At 42.3% G+C, this 20,979-nt stretch overlaps 1 protein-coding gene across 1 annotated transcript in view; it reads right to left on the bottom strand.

Annotated features, from left to right (window-relative positions):
* Positions 1 to 20,979, bottom strand: part of SCG3 (secretogranin III) — a 202,789-nt gene that overhangs the window by 174,340 nt on the left and 7,470 nt on the right. Inside the window, exons 5-6 of the mRNA XM_069222474.1 lie at positions 19,888 to 20,030; positions 14,927 to 15,088 (exon numbers count right to left, since the gene is read on the bottom strand). Of these exons, the coding sequence (XP_069078575.1) occupies positions 14,927 to 15,088; positions 19,888 to 20,030 (305 nt within the window). The remainder of the gene's footprint in view (positions 1 to 14,926; positions 15,089 to 19,887; positions 20,031 to 20,979) is intronic.

Below are 20,979 nucleotides of genomic sequence, written 5' to 3' on the forward strand. Positions count from 1 at the left end.
CATAGCTCACTGTGTCTTACAATTCATGAACTGCAAGCAACAAAATAAACTTTGTGCCAGATTTACAAGGCCCTGGTACCTCCTTGAGCCACACTAGCTTAATTTAAAAAAAAAACTAATGTGGCTCAAGGAGGCAATTTTTGACGCGTCATATTTACAAAGTGGCGCAATGCATGTATTGCACCACTTTGCGAGCCCTTGCACCCCATTATCCCTGCAAGGGAGGCGTTCCGAGGTTAGGAGGCCCGCAAATTTTTGGTGTAATTTTTAACACCTGCTCAAAACAGGAGTTAAAGTGACACACCCATTTTAATGTATGGGCCTTCTTACACTTTGCTGCACTAGAGTCAAATTTGTTGACGCTAGTGCAGCAAAGCGCCACAATAGCATAAAAAATGTTGATGTTATTGGTCTAACATGTGCCATGGCGCATCGTATTGTAAATACGGTGCACCCATGTTTTCGTTAGATGGGGCAGGGGCAAAGTAAGAAAACTGGTGCATCAGCACTGATGTGCCAGTTTCTTGTAAATATGGCCCTTTGTGTTAAAAGCCCTAGCAGTAACCCACTTACACATTTACAAAAAATAAAAATCTGTTAGCTGCTTGTTACAAAATGTGCTCTGCAGGAGACATATTAACCCTCTATGCTACTTTGATTCGAAACTGGGACAAGACAAACCACAGATCTCTCCAGAAAATATGTTAACCTTCAGAGTTATTTTGTCATTATTATTATTTCCTGAGATTTAGTTGTTACACAAAGATCTCTGCAGCAAGTACCTTAATCCCATAAAATATTCTGAAATGCAGACTTTGGAACCAGTTAAGCAGAACAGATTTACTGCCACATTTCTGCTTGTTGCCAATTTATTTTTGGCAGTTTTAACAAATAAATGTAAAAGCTGAGGCCTAGATTTTTGCATTGTGTTGCATCACTGTTTTTGGCACAACCCTGACGCAAAATCTAATTTGTTAAATACTGTACTGCACTCAAATATACTCATGATAGACCTGCTACACACGTCACTTCTTGTGATGTCAGTTCCTGAGAGGTGATGAGCTATGATGCCACTCTCAGTGATTTAACGCGCGATGTCACACGCCATGATGTCATGTGCCAGAATGTCACTTGCATACTTGGCCAATCCCTCCACTTCTTTTTTTTAAGAACTTGTGCCTGCAAACACTCAAAATTCGCCAAATAATTCTCCAAAAATGTGATGCAGTAAATCAAAGACTAACAGATTGCGTTTTCCCCTTCGCTCCCTGTATCAAGATCGGGAGCCCTAATTTATCACTGGCCACATTGGTTTCCGCTGTTTCCTGGCAGCGCATACACGCAAATCCGAAGGGTTCGAGTGGTTGGAGCGGTATCACACTTAACTACTGATTTACGTTTTTTCCATGTAATTTGGACGTTATTTTCTACGCAATCGTCAGCATGGAAGTATTTAGAGTTACAAACAGTTGGAATGATTTCCACAATTTTCAGCCACGAACGACTCCCTTTCCAGAAATGGTAACTGGAGGTCTGCGGGCAGGGCCGCCACGTTTCAACTAAAGCTCCGACTGTCACCCCGTATTTAGGGCGATTTAATGCATGCCCCAAGGAGCCAGGGCGGGGGGAGACACTAGTTCGTTGTTCAGGCTGATGCCACCTTAGTTTACAATCCAATATATAGCAGACGAGAGCGTCACCGACGTTTCTCCAAGAGATCCGTTTTAGCGGGAAACATTCTGCCTTTTCTAGATTTCCAGTAACCAGGAGCATTCAAGGACATAGGACTCCAGTTACAGTAGCAGCCACTGATAAAAGCCCTCCCCAGGGCGAGGAGCAGATTGGAAGCGGTGCTTGCAAAGCAACAGCTGCATTTTTCATGCCTCTATAGGTTACTCTCTTAATAAGTTTTCACCAAGAAAAAGCATTTTGTTTAGCCTTTCAAAGACACATTCACGGTCTTTAAATAATTATTGTTTCTTTGAACAGAAGGGAAAACATATGTAGCGAACACTATGCTGCATTTCTTGGTGCTACTGGGAGCTACACACTACTGGAAGCGACATATTCCATACACCAACACCTAAATACAAATGCCACATGGCACACTCGTACAGACAAATCCCAATCAACGTAAACTGTTAAACCAACAGAATTAAGTGTGTGTGTTTGTGTGTGTACATTAATACAGGTATTATGGCAAGCAAGGTCATAAGGTTACAGAATGTGGGGATATATATATATATATATATATATATATATATATATATATATATAAAACCTACTGGCTAGTAGGTAGTTATAGTTAGGATAAGTTTCCACAAGAAAATCGTTTTTTGACTAGCCTATATCTTCAGCACTGTTTGACAAATCTTCACAAAATGTTCCCAAAATGCAGTGATTCTTCTGCACATGGAAGGTTTTAGGATGATCCGTCAAGCGGGAGCCAAAAAAATAGAGGGCTCAAAATGTTGGGTTTCCCATGTTAATTTCCATAGGATTCTTTAGACACGACTACAGGCCGAACCACTGGACGGAATTACAATAAATTTAGCAGAAAGCTAGGTGTTGGTATGCAGATCACACTTGTGCTTATTTGTAGTAAATCCGTTCAGTAGTTTTTGAGAAATTTAGGGAAATTCAAATTTGAATATCTCTGGCCACGAAGTATTCGCAAATGAAGACAAGCTTGTGAAGGGAAATGCACCGCTCTGATTGGCTGTCGATACTTCAAACCAGGAAATGTTGGCAGCCATCTTGGGACTCGGCTTGAGCTGAATCCCAGAAAAAAGGTAAACAAAAAAAAGAAAAGAGGCCAGGGTTGGGACACTCTGACCCCTTAGTACTGGTGGACCAGAGGACCACACCCTTCGCAATGCACATCTAATTACTCTATAATTGATGACATATTTTATGCCATCTTTCATACTCTCAATGCAACATTTGCAGTCAACTTATTGATGAGACAACTGTGCATGGTGAGGGCGAGAGTTATAGTTACCTTAGGGTGTGAGTTTTAGTTACTTGAAAGAACTCTAACTATAACTGCTGAATTTCTATGGTTTTGTACGAGTAAATTCAGAACCTAACTATAACACCCTTGGAATCTTTGGTTTTTGCAGTGAATATATATATATATATAAATATATATATATATATACATATATGTATATAAATATATATATATATATGTTTATATATATATATATATATATGTATTTTGGGACGCGGGGTTAGAGGTTACTGAATGTGGTGATATATATATATATATCTATATATATTGTTAGAAATGGGGTCTTTGGTTGGCAGTCAGGTTACACTATGTCCAAGCAAGGACCCTCACTCTAGGCAGGGTAAAAGAGAATCACCCTCAGCTAACCCCTGCTTACCCCCTTGGTAGCTTGGTGGGAGCAGTAGGCTTAACGTCAGAGTGCTAGGTGCAAAGTATTTGTATCAACATACAAAGTAACACAATGAAAGCACTACAAAATGACACCACACAGGTTTAAAAAAATAGAAAATAGTTATCTAAACAAAACAAGACCAAAACGACAAAACTCCCAATATACAAGTCAAGTTATCACTAAAACTGCTAAATGAGTCTTCATGTAATTTTAAACACAACGCTAACGCTATTAGCATGAAAATGTACCTTGGGTGCGTCAAAAATAACACCGCACGGGTGAGTGTGCGTCAAAAAGGGCTTGCGATGTGTCGATTTCACTCACAAGCGAGACCTTGCGTCGTTTCTCCTTTACTCGGGTCAGCATGCATCGTTTATTCTCTCTGCAGGAGAGCGATGAATCGATCCGGGCAGCACTCCCTCGTCCGGGCAGGCCTAGCGTCGTTTTTACACGCCCAGCGGTGTTTGCGTCTGAAATTCAGCCGTACGATGGTCAGAAAACCACGCAGCGTGGGCTGCGATCTCACCAGCCTTCGTCAGCGATGCTGTGTGTCGTTTCTCCAGCCGAGGGCATCGATCTTCCGGTCGCATTGCAGGCGAGCGTCGATTTTCTGCTGTGAAGCCAGTGGCGCGTCCATTTTTCAGCCGCAGATCGGAGTTGCGTTGATCTTTTCCCCGCACAACGGTCTGTGTGTGGATTTCTCACTCTTGGGCTGCCAGCTTCTCTTCTCTTCTCAAGGCCCCAGGAACTGGATGGGCCCACTTGGAAGAGTTGGAGTCTCTCCAGATGCTCAAGGTGCTGGCAGAGAGAAGTCCTTGCTGTCCCTGAGACTTCAAACAACAGGAGGCAAGCTCTAAATCAAGCCCTTGGAGAGTTCTTCACAAGAAGGAAGGCAACACAAAGCCAAGTCTTTGTCATCTAGCACAGGCAGAAACAGCAACTGCAGGATAGCTCCACAAAGCACAGTAACAGGCAGGGCAGCTCTTCTTCCTCATCTCTTCTCCAGGCAGAGGTTCCTCTTGGTTTCCAGAAGTGTTCTAAAGTCTGTGGATTTAGGTGCCCTTCTTATACCCATTTTGCCCTTTGAAGTAGGCTTACTTCAAAGGAAAGTCTCTCTTGTTTATGAAATCCTGCCTTGTCCAGGCCAGGCCCCAGACACACACCAGGGGTTGAAGACTGCATTGTGTGAGGGCAGGCACAGCCCTTTCAGGTGTAAGTGACCACTCCTCCCCTCCCTCCTAGCATAGATTGCTCCTCAGGAAGTGCAGACTACACCCCGGCTCCCTTTTTGTCACTCTCTAGTGAGAGGTGCAACCAGCCCAACTGTCAAACTGACCCAGACAGGGAATCCACAAACAGGCAGAGTCACAGAAATGGTTTAAGCAAGAAAATGATCACTTTCTAAAAGTGGCATTTTCAAACACACAATCTTAAAATCAACATTACTAAAAGATGTATTTTAAATTGTAAGCTCAGAGTCCCCAAACGTCTATCCGCTCCCAAAGGGAATCTACATTTTAATCATACTTAAAGGTAGCCCCCATGTTAACCTATGAGAGGGACAGGCCTTGCAACAGTGAGAAACGAATTTAGCAATATTTCACTGTCAGGTCATATTAAACACATCAGTATATGTCCTACCTTAACCATACACTGCACCCTGCCCTTGGGGCTACCTAGGGCATACCTTAGGGGTGCCTTACATGTAAGAAAAGGAAAGGTTTAGGCCTGGCAAGTGGGCACACTTGCCAAGTCGAATTTACAGTTAAAAACTGCACACACAGAAACTGCAGTGGCAGGTCTGAGACATGACTACAGGGCTACTAATGTGGGTGGCACAACCAGTGCTGCAGGCCCACTAGTAGCATTTGATTTACAGGCCCTGGGCACCTCTAGTGCACTGTACTAGGGACTTACTTAGTAAATCAAATACACCAATCATGGATAAACCAATTAACCATACAATTTACACAGAGAGCATATGCACTTTAGCACTGGTTAGCAGTGGTAAAGTGCTCAGAGTTCAAAAGCCAACAGCAACTGGTCAGACAAAATAGGAGGCAAAAAGTTTGGGGATGACCCTGCATGAGCAAACAAAAGTCATATATATATATATATACATACATGTATATATATATATATATATATTTGTTTTCACTTAAAAAGCCAGACGTTACATTATAATTAGGTTCTGCATTTACTCGCGCAAAACCATAGAAATTCAGCAGTTATAGTTACAGTTATTTCGAGTAACTATAACTTGTGCCCTACGGTAACTATAACTCCCGCCTCCGCCGCACACAGTTTTCTTTTCAATTCTTTGGCTGTTAATGTTACATTGATATTTTTAATAATGTTTTAAAAGTTGTCATGAGTGCTCTAATATCTGGTGTAATTAGCAGTGCATGGCGAAGGCGCAAGTTATAGTTACCTGTGGCAAGACCCTGCAACCAACCTCTATAATCACTTAACCCAGCACCACACACGACCTTCGGCCGTGTGTGGTGAGGCCAGGCCCTGCGGCCAATTCCCTATAATCACCCAACCCCACACCACGCACTGCCTTTGGCTGCATGTGGCGAGGGTTAGCCACATGGCCTGGAGTGTGGCCAGGCCCTGCAGCCAACCCCACACCACTCATGAAGTGCTTCTTTGTTTGGTGGTGATGTGATCATATTCCTGTGCATTAAGAATGTGTATCCTAAATTGACGGGAAACGTGCTTGGTGGGTCGTTTTAGTATGCTGTCCATCTTCCTATGAAAATTGAGGTAATACGTTGAATACCACTAAGGTATATGGGGTGGGGCCAAAAGGGAGAACAGGATCTCTAGTCTCAGCACCAGATGACAAGAAAAAACCCACTTGTCACAATCACTACATGAGATATTGCGCTAAAAAAAAACAAGGATGCAAACACCTCCACCAAGGTATCAAAATGTAAATGCACACAAAAAACACTTGCTTTGCCTTGACCATGTACAACAAATTTGGATGATTAGTACTTTACAGAAGTGGAACTTCAGCTTGGGCACCTGCTTTGTTTATATCTGTAAGTGATCCCCTTGAAGTTTGACTTCTGTGATGGAACCATCATGCCAGAATTAATTCTGTCCTGCATATTTGTCCAAGAAGAAGTCACTGTTTTGTTCAGAATGTCTACCCAACTGGAGTGCGTTCTACTGGCTAATTAGTAGGTGCTACCTTGTTGGTAAAATGCATCTCCTACAATACAGCTGCTAAGGGACTCCAAGGTAATTTCACATAGCTTTGCCAATGTGATTGTTCCTCAAGTGTCTCCATCACATAACTTTACAAGGAGGAACTGGAGAGAAAACATACTTCAATGATTTGTACTTCATCCAAGTGCTTCCATCTTTGTTGGTAATGTAAGGGACCGTGCGGGGAGCCTCAAGTCCCCCTCTGTCCCAGCCGGCTCCCTGCCTCCTGCAGGAGCTGGCATTGCTCGCACATGCAGGGTGCTGCTGAAAATGCAGCTCCCTGCCTGCGGGAGCAATCTTTTCTTCTCTTTCCCTGCCCTCATGACAGGGGACAGGGAAAGAGAGGAAAGCTCCACTCCCAGCAAGCGGGACCAGTTTCAATGCTCCTGCTTGCTGGGAGAGATGTCAGGTATGCTTTTGCTTGGCAGGAGCTGTCATAGCTGCTGCCAAGCAAAAGCAAACAGCTGTCTCCTGAGGATGGGTGCCTTAGGAGGTAGCAGGAGCTGGCTCTGGGGAATGGCAGTCCCCAGGACCATAAAAGGCTCCTTGAGGAGGGGCCATGTGGCCCCCCCTCATTCGGTAAACACAGGACCATACCGGGGAGGTGTTGCTCCCTGTGGCCGTTTATGGCCCGGGAGGGGCGTTGTGTGCCCCCCCTCCATGTTTTTACAATTGTTTATGGAATGGGGAGCTAGTGGTCCCCAGGGCCAAGGGGGTTCTGTGTGTCCCCCTGCATAATTTAATTGCTGTAGACCCGGGGAGGTGGTCGTCCCAGGGGGTCAGAGATATCCCCTTGCATCATTATTTTGGTAAAGCCCAAAGGAGGTGGTGGTCCCCGGGGCCAGGGGGAGTCTGCACAGTACCCCTGATATTCTGTTGTTGAGCCCCGGGTAGGTGCTGGTTCCCGGTGCCGGGGGATCCAGTGCGCCCCTCTCCTTTACACATTTGACATGCACCGCGACCTGGCCCACCGCGGGCAATATAAACAAGAAGCGCAGGAGACAGTGTTTGCTTTTTTTTTCATTCTTGTCAAAATCCATTAATCCAGCCGCAGACTTTGCCAAGGATTAAAAAATATATATATACTTTTTTATGCCTGGGGGTTCCCGGGGAACCAGTGGGCCAAGACTAGGGGGTTATTGAATACTTACCCTGCCCCATTTTCTTTTATTTTGCATTTTTTTCTGGCTAAAGCCAAGTCCTAAAATGGCTGCCGACACTTCCTGATTCAAGTGTTGGAAGCCAATCAGATATCAGCACTGGGACTGTTGGACCTGTGAAGGATCCAAGTCCCTAGACCAATATTTTTTTTCTTTAATATCTCCAAAACTACTGAACGGATTTACACCAAATCACACAAAGCATGATCTGTGCACCAAGATCTAGCTTCCTGACAAATTTGGTGTACTTCCATCCAGCAGTTCGGACTGTAGGTATGTCTAAAGACCCTATGGGAAAATGCATGGAGAAAATGCGTTTTGGGACCCCCCCCACCTTTTTCTCAGCCCCAGATTGACGGATCACCCTGAAACTTTGAAGACAGCAACTGATCTGACTATTGTATTAGTTTTTAAAATTTCATGAAGATTCATCAAGCGGTGCCAAAGTTATTGGCATAACAAATAAAACACTGTTCCTATGGAAACTAGGTCATGACTATAACTACCTACTGGCAACTGCCAGTAGGTTGTATCCCTGTGACCCTGCTTGCCAATATATCTGCCCTGTAGATTTGCGTTTCACTGTCCAGTATGCTTTTTACCGAATTTCAAGATTACAGTTTGTGAGTAGTAGTTTTAATTTTCTTTACCACAAACCTGCTCTATTAACGCTTCTGAAAGCACCACCTCATTGTATAAAGAGCAGTCATTGGCTGTTGGGTTGCCTGATTTGCATAGAAAGTGAATATGTTCTGTTCCTTTCTAGCTGCTTCTTTTCCCCTCCCCATCATGCACCCTCACCCCCCTTAAAATCCAGTCTGGCTCCTACCTACCATGGATACGCTTCCACATACTGGCAGCACTAGGGACTGGCATTGTCACAGCCAGAGTGACTCCTAAGGAGTTAGTGCCAGCCAAGGGCTCGGTGCTGGCACCTACCAATTTCATTGATCTTGCTGAAAATAGGAACCTTTGTCCACAACGTACCAGGGCAAGTACTGAGACGGAAGCAGCCCATGTAAGAGTAGTACCCTCAACTCAGGAATGCAAACTGGCCCTTACCTCCATGCTATAAGTAGCTACAGCACTCCCAGATGTGCCCCTGCCCCACTCACAACATTCAGTCAGGTGCTCAGACAAGAAAAAAGGCCTGTTTGGGGAGAAAACATTTGTCTTTTCAATCAAAACATGTTCCCACCTTTCTCTATTTTTACTTTTTCCTAAAACAAGTCCTCCGTCCAGGGTTAGCCAAGGAGTAAAATAACAGATGTCCCATCTTTGTGCTACATAATTCACCTCTTGAAAATTCACAAAAGTTGCTCAAATTTGCAAATACGTTTGCTACTGTTCATTTTTTGTTAGTTATCTTCAATTTCTGATAGACTCATGCCTGTTCTTGTGATCCCCATCAGGCCCGGCTCCTGAAGTTTTCATATGGGACTGCTGTATACATTTCTAGGTGTGCCATGAAGTTACCTGTGGGAAGTGTGCAACAATCAACAATGTGTTTGGGGAGATCTCCTATTGAACACTGGTAACATCTGCCCACTACGGACATGTTTAGGAAGTGAAAGTCTAATGCAAATGACTGCTGACTATGCTGAAGGCCTATTGTATTGTTTTCAACTTTTAAATATATTTTAATAGGAGCTTGCAACATGACAAGAACCCCATGTCTTTCAGAACACTCAGGAACACCCCTTTTCAATATACTATCTAAAGGGATACTGCTACTGGCAATTACTTCAAAATGAAATTCAGTATGGAATTACCAATATCCAACTTCACCTCAGTCAAAAAATATGGCCCCCACTGCACTAGGCAGAGAGCAAGAGAGATCAAATATACAGAAGGTGTAATCAAACAACCCCATCAATAGGCCAACCACCAAAAACCACTCCATTCCATCATCCACTGGACATTTCAATCCAGACTAGGCTTCTGGTAAAAGAATCGAGGAAAAATGTGCTGACAGAGATAATGCTGCACAATTTGCAGCGTTTGCCACATAATTTAGGTCACCTTGCCATTTCATTTGGTGCTAAAATATGTACTATTAATTCATTAATGTCCTGCCTGGTACAACAATTTTGCCTCTTTGCTGAGTTGAACAGATTTCTTCCTCAGACCTGGAAGGTCCAGCTTTTTGCCTGCATCTCTCTGCTTTAACAAAAAATACAAGTTTCTTATAAAGGCAAATCACCACTAGAGCCAGTTTACACAACTGTTGATGCATTTTTCATAGAGGTCCCATCCATTACCTTTGTGGGGAGACAAAACGCCTTTCACACCATTTTTGAAATCAAGTCTTCCTCTGTCACCACCTCAGAGAGCCATTCATTAAAATCACCAATTTCTCACCTACTGTTTTAGGTCCTTGGGTGGGTGAGGGGATTTCCTTGAGTGAGATGGGCCCACCGAGCTCCCCTCTATAACCAGGCCTGATCACCATACATATTGCCTCCGTGGTGCTGCTGACCCATTCACTTCTTTATGCCTGGTTTGACAACACAGCAATTGCTGATCTTATGTGGTCAACGGAAAAAGAACTTTCAGAGTACCTCTGAGAGTTAGGCGTATACTCCACCGACATGCTGGTGACCTTGAGTACAGGATTTGATTGCACACAGGCGGTGTGGTTTCTTCTTTTAATGCATTGTTTGCTTTGTGGAAAAGCTTAAACTCAATAGTGTTTGTGATGGCAAGCTAATGATGAAGGCTATAGATCTAATCTGTTTATTATGAAAAGTTATGATAAAGGAAGCAGGTTTTAAATATTTATTGTGAAAAGCATATATTAAAGTCAATAGGCTGGTCACTAGTTGTCACTGCTCTTGATTACAGTCTGTAGAGAGATACTGCATTGAATGGCATCTCAGATTTCCATTGTAGATAAAGCTTTTGGATTTGGCTGCACCCTCTGAAAAAAGAAAGCAATTGATTTGCATTGTGATAATCCTTGGTTTGCCCTCTTAGTAGAAATAGTATTTTGCTTTGACAACTGTACTTTTGTAAGTATTTGTAATTTTATTAGTGTATGCCTGACAGTTGCCTCGAGGGAAAGTTTGTGCTCAATGCTGGAGGCCTAAATGGGTTATGATTACAAGCCAAAGATGAAGGGTGTAGGCCTAATTGATTCTCTGGGAACAGTTATGTCTCGTCCTTTTATTATAAAACTTTATGACAGTGGAAGTAGGCCTGGGTTGCTTATTGTGAAAAGCAATAAGCTTTACAAATATATTTGTAATACTGAATTTCACAGATTACTGTAGTAGGCAAGGGTTCTGGTGGTGGTGACCCACTCAAACCATAGGAATAAATTATTTTCAATATGGTAATCTTTTTTAGATCTCATGGGAGGGATTTTATAATGTTTTAACAACTCATTTGTGCATATTTGTCATATGATTATGGTATACCTGGTTGTTGCCTTGAGGGAAAACGTATGCCCCATGCAGTCGGTCTGCGTAGTTATGCAGACAACCTAGTGATAAAGACTACAAGCCTAACTGGTTCATTTAGAAAGTTATTTCAGATACCATAAGTCTGATCTGATTATTATGAAACATTATGACAAAGTCAGAAGGCCTACTAATTTATTATGAATGCATAATTTAGATTAGAACATTGGAATGCTGGGGGCTCCATTGAAAACAATGGAGTGCTGCGGGCTTTTACTGGCCGGTAAAAGCCCGCAGCACCAACATTCCAATGTTCGCTTTGTTCACAGCAACAGCTGTGAACAAAGCCTCACGGAGCCCCAGGGGAGTTTAATCCCCTGGGGCTCCGTGAACATTTTTCTTTTTAATAGAACATTCTGCCCTGAGTGGCAGAATGTTCTAATAGCCTTAGAACCCGCCGTAGCGGGCTCTACCGGCTATTAAAGTCCCTCTCCCTTGTTAAATGCCCTCGCCTTCAGCTCGGGCATTTAACGCGGGGAGCAGGCCTTTAATAGCCGGTAGAGCCCGCTACGGCGGGTTCTAAGGCTATAGTGAATATACCTTTAGAGGTGGATTGTTATTGCTCTATATTAAAGCCTGTTGACATGTATGTTGTTACATAAAATCTCACAGATTACCATCTGAGGCAAGGATGTTGGTGTTGATTACCCTTACACTCTTTAACATACCCTATGAGTAGAAAATGGAATATTCACACTTCTTGCAAGAATGCATTTGGAAGGCCTGGCAGGCTTAGTTGTTTACAAGGATCTTTTAATAGACAAAAGATTGGCTCCACTCCCTCTGCATGGGATGACTCCTGGTGGCCTGCCTCTCTCTGAGCCACTTCGAGTCCCACCGACCACGCTCGCAACCTAGGATTCATCTTGGACTCCTCATTATCCATGCCCCAGCAAGTCAATGCGATCTCCTCCTCCTGCTTCAACACCTTCCGCATGCTCCGAAAGATCTACAAATAGATCCCCACCGAAACCAGAGGAACAGTCACCCAAGCCCTCGTAAGCAGCAAACTGGACTACGGCAACGCCCTCTATGCAGGAACCACGACCAAACTCCAGAAGAGGCTGCTACGCATCCAGAACGCCTCTGCATGCCTCATCCTGGACATCCCCTTCCACTGCCACATCACAGGTCATCTGAGAGACCTGCACTGGCTTCCAGTCAACAAGAGAATCACCTTCAAACTCCTAACCCACGCTCACAAAGCACTGCACAACACCGGACCAGAATACCTCAACAGACGGCTCTCCTTCTACACCCGATCCGGCATCTCCGCCGACCTCACCCTGGCAACCGTCCCACGCATCTGTAGAACTACAAACGGCGGCAGATCATTCTCACACTTCGCCATCAAGACGTGGAACACTCTTCCCACCCACCTACGTCAGACCAAAGACCTCCTTACCTTCAGGAAACTTCTCAAGACCTGGCTGTTAGAGCAGTAGCAGCATCCGCCCCTTGCCCCCCCCACCTCAGTGCCTTGAGACCCTCACAGGTGAGTAGTGCGCTTTACGAATTTCTGATTGATTGATTGAATGTAATTATAAATAAATGCGTACATATATTTAAATATATACACATATGCTCAGAGATACTTTGGGTCTTCCCTCTTCCGTCATTTGTCTGTATGAGTGTTGTTTATACTGTGCTTTCATCCATGACAGCATACAGCACGAAGCAATAAGTCAGCCCACTTCTACCATTGGCTCTCTTGCCCTGTAGAGTGATGTCATTTGTCCAATCATATGTGCACACAGTCTAGAAAATAAGTGTGTTCCATTGCTCGGAACATGCTGTCCTTCAGATCTGGTTTAAAAATATTTCATGGCAGAAGATGGCAAGACAAGGCATTTTGGGTGCGCACTCGTGTGAATTTTGGAGGGGCAGGAGGGGTAGCAAATGGGTGGAGAATTCAAAGTGCTGTCAATAATCTAGGAAATCCTTCTGACATATTTTTGAACCAACCTTAAAATTACCCACATTTACCTACAATATTCTTATCTTTCGCCAATAAAATGTTTCCAAGATAACAAAATACGCTAATAGTTTTGGACCAAGTACATTGAAAGGCTACTATTCCAGGACCCTGAACAGAGTACACCATCATCACTAAAAAAGCTAGCATGGTACCGGGAGAAGCACCTGAATCCTGTGAAGACTTCTTTCCCTTGAAATGTCCTAAATGACAGGGGAATCTACAGTGTATCTGACTTATTTATAATCCCTTGTGGTTAAACCAGCTTCCAAAGACTCTTTCCTGCAAGACTGAAAAGAGTAAAATCATGTCTTTCAATGAATCTTTTTAAATAATGTTCAGTCTCAATCAATGCCCTGGGGAGTCCTTCAAGGTTCTACACGCCGAGCCAGTGGGAACCATATTGAAATGCGTGAGTGTCTCAGGTCACCAGTGTCCATCTACCTCCTTTAATAGAGACATCGGCCAGCTCAAGAACTACCAGGGGGAAATGAAGACGTCAGGGGTCACCCACTTTCTAAAGGTTCCTCATAAAACTGAGTAAATAATCTTGTCACCCAAACCTTGCTGTATTCTACTCAATGGACGGTTAGCATTTGATAGCCTATTTTTTCTTTACCTCTGTTTACATTCCAGCATCCTTAACAATCAAAGCCAAGTCTGTCAACTTTTAAGACAGTATCCAGATTTTTTTGTTTCAAGGTCATTCATCTATGCCTGGAGTACCTTGCTTACTAACCTACTCCTATCCTTTCCTTCTGTCGGAGAAATGTCTATCTTATTCTCATTCAGACTGATAAAACAAGATGATATATGTGTTTTACTTTTGTATTGTTTTGTACACCTCCCGCTTACTACACAATGTTTTATTTATTCAACAGCCAGACGTCCGCTTGGGTCCTGACCAAGCTCACCTGAACAAATACATAGATAAAAAAGACTTTTACTAACCTTTGACTTTGCCAGAGGAGTGTACATCTATTCCTGCGGCCATCAGAGATATTTATTTCCGTGCAACTATTCCAGCTGCCGAATAGAGATGTCTATTTGTGTGCTCCTATTCCAGCTGCCGACACAGATATCTATTTGTGCGGCCAAAAACAAGACATTCTCTGCAGCGCGCAGAACCACAAAGAAAACCAGATTATATTCATTGAGAAAACCCAAAGAATGACGTTTCAGCTTTCTGTCCGCTTGCCCTCGAGTGCAGCCCAGCAAAAGGGTGAATGTTGTCGCATGGTTCCCTGAGATGGTTTAATCTATGCTTCTCCATTGTTTGTTACAACACAACAGCTCACGCAAGGCAGCCGATAATAAATACAACGTGAAATGCTTATCGGCAGAGAGGGAAAGAGCGAACGGCATAAGACAGATATTACACCAAGAAATAGTATCAAAACCATGAGGGAATTTAAACGAATCGCTGTTCCTCTGACTCATTAGAACATTTTAAAGCATTTCGATATTCAGCCTATTTTCTAACAAAATCGTTTCGGATCGTGGGTGTAAAATGACATGATAGCACTTTTGACAAATAATGCCTGCGTGATGTATGAGTGCGTGGTGTGTGTCAGGCAGCGATTCATTAAAGGCTCCATATCGTCTGCAGACAGAAATAACTATTCCCCAGGCCCGAGGCAGCGTGCAGTAGATTGGTCTGCGCTCGTGGTAAGTGGCTTGGATCCCATTAGTTCAAAAGGAAATTACCATATTCTCCTCTACTTTCTCCTCCGTTTCACTGTCTGTTCTGACAGGAGGATAATCAAAATCTTCGGATTCCTTTTCTCGATTCTTAGCTTCGTTTGTAATGAGTTTTTGTAAGACTTCAGCCACCTCATCTTCCAAGGTGTATGCCTGGCTTTCAGTGATCTGTAAAAAATATAGATGGAATATAATGTGCACAATTATTTAACTCATGTTAAATTTCAAGGAATCAGATCAGCACTTGCAATAAATACAATGTAGAAATCTTTCCAATATATTGCTGGTATGTTTACGCTTCTCGCGGGTGGTAAATGCACAAGTTCTCGCAAATAAGCAGCGACAGAGTACTCTAGCCAATCAGAACAGTCATAGTCAATTTCCTTTGGATGCCAACATGCAAGCATGTTAGGGTAGAAAACATGGCGCCCACGCAGAATGCTAGCGTTCAGGCTTTATTTCTGAACTATACAGCTCGAAAAAGTTGGACTCCTTTCGGAATTAAGAATTTAATGCATATTCAAGTAGATCATAATGGTCCGAAATTCATTGGGGTTGTGATATAGAAACGCACAAGTATATAGATTTGGGTGAACAAATGACAACGTTTCTTTGGATTTTGAAAAGCAAATGGACATTGAAAAAAATATATATTTTATGGAGACCAATTAAAAAACTCTAATTAAATATTTTGCACATTTTATCAAAGTGCAATTGCTGGAGTAATATATTTATAAACTGAGTAAAACCGTAGAACCGTATGGATTAAAACTGCCAATACCAAAAGTTGAAAAGCGGACTATACAGTAATGTCAATCTCTAGATGGGGTGCATGGAAAGACTCCCTTTAAAATAAAATGGGTTTCACACGATGTCTTATTCAATATTCTTGGTCAGAGCATATGCTTCCATATGATACCATACCATAAAAAGCACCTCGCACAGAAAAAGTAATTACAACACTACGAGTGCAACCAAAGAAGCACAAACGTATTCAAGTCAGTTATCTAATTTGCTTGCCTCCACCTCTGTAGGTTAGAGGAGTGATTGGGGTGTCCGCATACTTCTCCTCCATGAAGCCATGTGGCCAGGCTAATCTTGTGACCCTTAGGGGAAACAGTGGCTTTTGAATGTGAAATCACCACCTCCCATATAGGGACAAAATTCAGTGTGGGAGAAACAAGTCTCACTATGTGTTGCTGGTGGGAATTAAGGATTAGTCTCCACTGCCACGGTGCTCCCTTGAGTGCCACCAGACTGCCATGGTGGTCCTCAAGTCCAGTTAACGTATTTGTTTGTGCACATTCTTAATACACATTACAATTGCAGGACTATCTAGGATAAAAACTGTAACTTCAGTTTGGTGGAATCAGACTTTTAAAATGAATCAACTGATTTGTCCAAAATGCTGGGTGACTACTAAAATATTGAAAATGAGTGATGTGTGTGGGATACGTCACATTTCCAAAATAATTTCTAAAACATTAATATAAATCGTGATACACATAGATTCAGAGATTCCAAAGTATAGGTTGCTGGACTCACTGTTTTGAAACGTAAGATCCGTGTCAATGAGTAGCTATGAAAAAGAGCTGGACCTGGAAAACAACTTAATGGATTCATCCACAATGCTAATATCATTCTGCTCTAATAATGAATAGTTGGAGTAGGTGAATACAACTGTGTATGGTTGTCATAGCTGGAAATTGACTCATTTAATAATTCTTGGGAAGTCATTTGTAAATATTGCTTGCCTTCAAATATACTGTAGAGTTAAACCTACCTATTATGTAAAGCAGGGAGTGGTTATACTGGGCTCCAAACTGAAAAACCCCCACTTGGCTTATTGACTTACTATCTCTGATAAGACCCTCCTCGTCTGGGCTCAATGACATAGACATTTCATTTGGAAGTCTAATTTTCACCTGCGCATTTCCTTCCAGGCCAGTGACTTATGGTGGGGACGCAAAGAACAGACGCTATTACTTAGAGCTTGCGTGATAGAACTGAAATGATAAGAACATTAGAAACTCTACTTTATGTTATGTTGACTCACGCGGTCCCTGCAGACTCTAATAGTTGGAGAGACCTAGAGGACCCAATATTCTATGTTGCCGCTCAAGGCAGCACATCTCTGTAGACCCTGCATCTAATGCCTGTAAATTAGGTGGGGCACAGGAGGCTCAAAGCACGAAAAATTGCAAAAGAAAGTCCACCTTCATTGAAAAAAGCGGGCAGAGTACACCAGTGCTTTGCCTGCTGGTGAAGATCTTCAGTAAAACACTCTGCCTTCTTGAGAGAGAGTTGTTGAACAACGAGGGGGCTGGTGTCGCTCTGGTCATGCCTTAAGGCCAGTTGCTGCTAATAATGCATGGCTAAATTACATCTAACATTATTGCAGCACGCATGAGGTATGATAAACGCTACCAAAACAATACAATACCATATAATACTTGCAGCTGGGTGCACATCCCACTCTGTACTGCAATGGAAGTCTCGGTATCGCTGAAGACCCGCTGCACATGTGGCAATTTTATTTAGACCAAGCCCATGATTAAAAAACAGATGCATAAACATATAGAGGCAAATTATTTAAAAGAGAAGTAAAAAAAATACAGGGAGCTAGAGATGAAAAGGCCCAAAAATTAAAGAGTAGTGAAATATGGAAAGGGAAAGGGGGGAAAAGGCCATAAAATAATACTTAGGATTTAAATATTGACACTAGTCAGCCTTGCAAAGAAACATAAAAGTCAAAATATCTAACTAATGGACCACAACGAAAAAGAGGGACCAATCAATGAAATATAATAACCAACAAAAGAAAGAGATTTGTAAATCACTGAAGCGGAGAGATTACAGAAATAAGCAAGAGCTAATAAAACAGAGAAATGATTCAAAGAATTAGATAAAGCAAAAAACAGACCCCCCCCCCCAAAAAAAAACCCATAAAATAGTCAAAAAATGTACCATTGGGGACAATATATGAAAACGGGTAAATAGATGAAACAGGGTGGTCAAACAAATACACAAGGCACAAATAAATTAATAGCAGGACTGAAAATATGAATCAAATGGAACCAAAGCCACTGCAGATGTGCAAAGATGAGCACGATCCACGGCAGCCATGTTTGAATGCATGTTCTAAATCAGTGACACTCATAGTACGGCCCGGGGGCCACACGCGGCCCTCCCGACCTTTACATGCTGCCCAGCAGCACTGGGCTGCTCTTAACTAGACTCAGCACTAACATTAAAAACATGTAAATAAACAGGCAAGCATTTATTTAAGGTGAGTTGAAGGTAAAGAAAATAGATAACAGAGGGATTCTGTACAATGTAACATCAGAAACACCTTCATTTTTAAAGACATTTTTAAAGAAGCAAAAATGTAAAAGCACGATCAAGTCTGCTCAAAATTCAAAAAGTGTATTTCATCAACACGCAGAAACGTCACCTTAGTACACCAGATTATGTCAGTGCATTGAAGAAATATATTTTTTCAAAGTGATAATTTTCTAACCTAAATTTAGAAACATTCACTCCCCCACCCCGACAAAAATGCCTTTGGTGAGCTAAGAGGCAAGTCAGCTATGTGCACTCTTTGGTGGGTCTAGGTTTCAATTATAAAAAACATTATAGTTTATTAAATCAAACACAAAAAGGTTTTGTGCAGCACACATCCTGAAGTCATGCAAGGTCCTCATATGTGATAATGAACAAAAAGCAGGGAAAGTGAAATAAAACATTTGCTTAAGATCACACAGTTTGGTTAAGTGGAGAAGCCGTGATTATTCCCAAGTTTATGGTTTCACGTTGAGCTATTCAGACACTAGAAGTATATGATTTGCGTCCCTTACCCACTTTACTGCCAACCCCGACTGCCACCCTGGTGCCATCAGTGCGGCCCTCGGTCACATCAAAGACCAAACTCTGCGGCCCCTGTGAAAATGTTTGTGAGTACCCATGTTCTAAAGCATCTGAAAATTCATTCAAAGACGGCTGATGTTCACGTGCTCACATGAGCAGTGGTCATTTTTATACTTCTTCCTTCTAGGCTTCTCTCAATTTACCGCTCCAATATGGGAGACGAGCATCTCGGAATTAAAAATTAACAAACTGTGCACATGTTGTCACACAAGATGAAGAGCTTGGCCCAGTATCGGTGTGCTGCTCCTGGGCCTCATTAAAATAAAATGTAAAATATATAAAAAATAAAGTGACTTTGGAGAAGAGAGCGGTCTCCACACATTAGCAGTGGAAGGGTACAAGTCAAACAATTAGAAACATGGTAAACCAAAATGCTTCCTATGCAGGACAAACACCAGAATAGTTAAGAACGCCACTGAATATGGAGTAAAGAACTGAGATATAGTAGAAAGCAATCCAATCATGAGCAAGGGGCACAACCAACGCACCCTCTATGAACATTGTATTGTATACGATATGTGTTTGGCAACAGACAGCTAAAGCTGTTTTTAGGTTGAGGGCTAAAAACAGAGTGTGCCAAAATGAAAGTGGTTTAAGATGTGAAAAGGTTAAAAAATGAAAGAGTAAAAAAACAAGAGCAGAAAAAACTGTTTTTAAAAAAACTTGAGAAAAAATGGAAGACCCTTTGGGAAAAAGATAAATCAAAAACACACCAGGTGGAAGAACTGAAACAGGAACAAACAGATGAACCTGAAAGAATATCACGATAATTACAGTTAATGACAAAACAAACACAGCCACTGTGCGAGCATTTTGAACATCTGGCTAGAGTCTGCATGATGTCCTACATTTGACAGTGTACAATAATTACCCAGGTACGTCAGGCCTCAGTAGGGGCATCACTTTAGGTGCTAAAATAAACATTTGCTTACACAGTCAGGAAGCAAGTTTTCTGTTGCTTAAAGGCTACAATGAATAGACTGTTGTAATTAACACTGATAAGAGTCAGCAAACAGAACTCTTCTATTCACACAACATACCAGGCCAAGGTTGAGAAGCTTGGAAACGATTTTGTCAAACACTCCTCGGTCATTTTCCTCGTAGATCCGAGTGGCAATTTTTTGCACTATGTCTTCAGCAGTTAAGGGAGTCCCGTCTAACTGGTGGAGACCATCAGGGTCATCTAAAAGAAGAAAAAAGTTACTGGTCACTGCCAGGGTCCTTCACATACAATCTCCACAACCACCTCAGTCAGTCTGTGGGTTTGCATCTCACCCATACTGCATACACTACATAAAATCAATGAGTTACACGTAATTCCTGGTTTCAGAACTCATAAGCAAGAAGGGGCCACAGTGATAACGCTTGGGCACAATGTCAACATGGTTTAGCAAACTTCTCACAGGTATGTTCAAATATTACGCACACTGGGCCTATGCAGGTTGGATCTATTTAGACTGAGATTAGCTTGGTGCTCAATATTTGAAGATCACTAACAAGAGATACAACCCGGAACAGTAAAACACAAAGGATGAGAGTACACTAGTTATCTCTGTGATTATGAAGAAAACAGAATCATGCAAATATTGAAGCTATACATTAATATGGTGTTACACTAATCAAATAGTTAATACCTAACTTCCTATAGCTGCTACCCAATGTCCTATGGACAGGTTCTCTAGCAACTTCTGCCAGATGGACTAACCAAATAGAGTCCCATGAATCCAGTTTCAGGGGTCACACCTCAAAGCTGAGCAGGCACAGAGTGATGCAAGAAAAAAAGCTGTCTACAGCTATGGGTGAGATCTGAAGTGACCAAGGCAAGAGATTACAGTGTGAATACTGGCGCTGGATCAATGAAACTATACGCTACTTAGCAGTGGAGGTCAGGGGCATTTTGATAGGGGATGGCCATTTAGTGACTGAAATACACCATTTTAAACCATTGGTAGAATGTTCTTTGACCAGAAGCATGACACAAATTGGAAACTTTTAAAACAATAGAAAGAGAAAAGAACTTTGGTTTAAAGGTGTCTAACCAGATTCTCACCAGCTATGGGGAGAAGAATGAGGGACACCATTAACGAGTCTGTTCGTTTTTTTTTAGAGATTTGTGTTTTATGGCTATTAAC

The sequence above is a fragment of the Pleurodeles waltl genome, chromosome 3_1, assembly GCF_031143425.1.
Source record: "Pleurodeles waltl isolate 20211129_DDA chromosome 3_1, aPleWal1.hap1.20221129, whole genome shotgun sequence".
Classification (NCBI taxonomy): Eukaryota; Metazoa; Chordata; class Amphibia; order Caudata; family Salamandridae; genus Pleurodeles; species Pleurodeles waltl.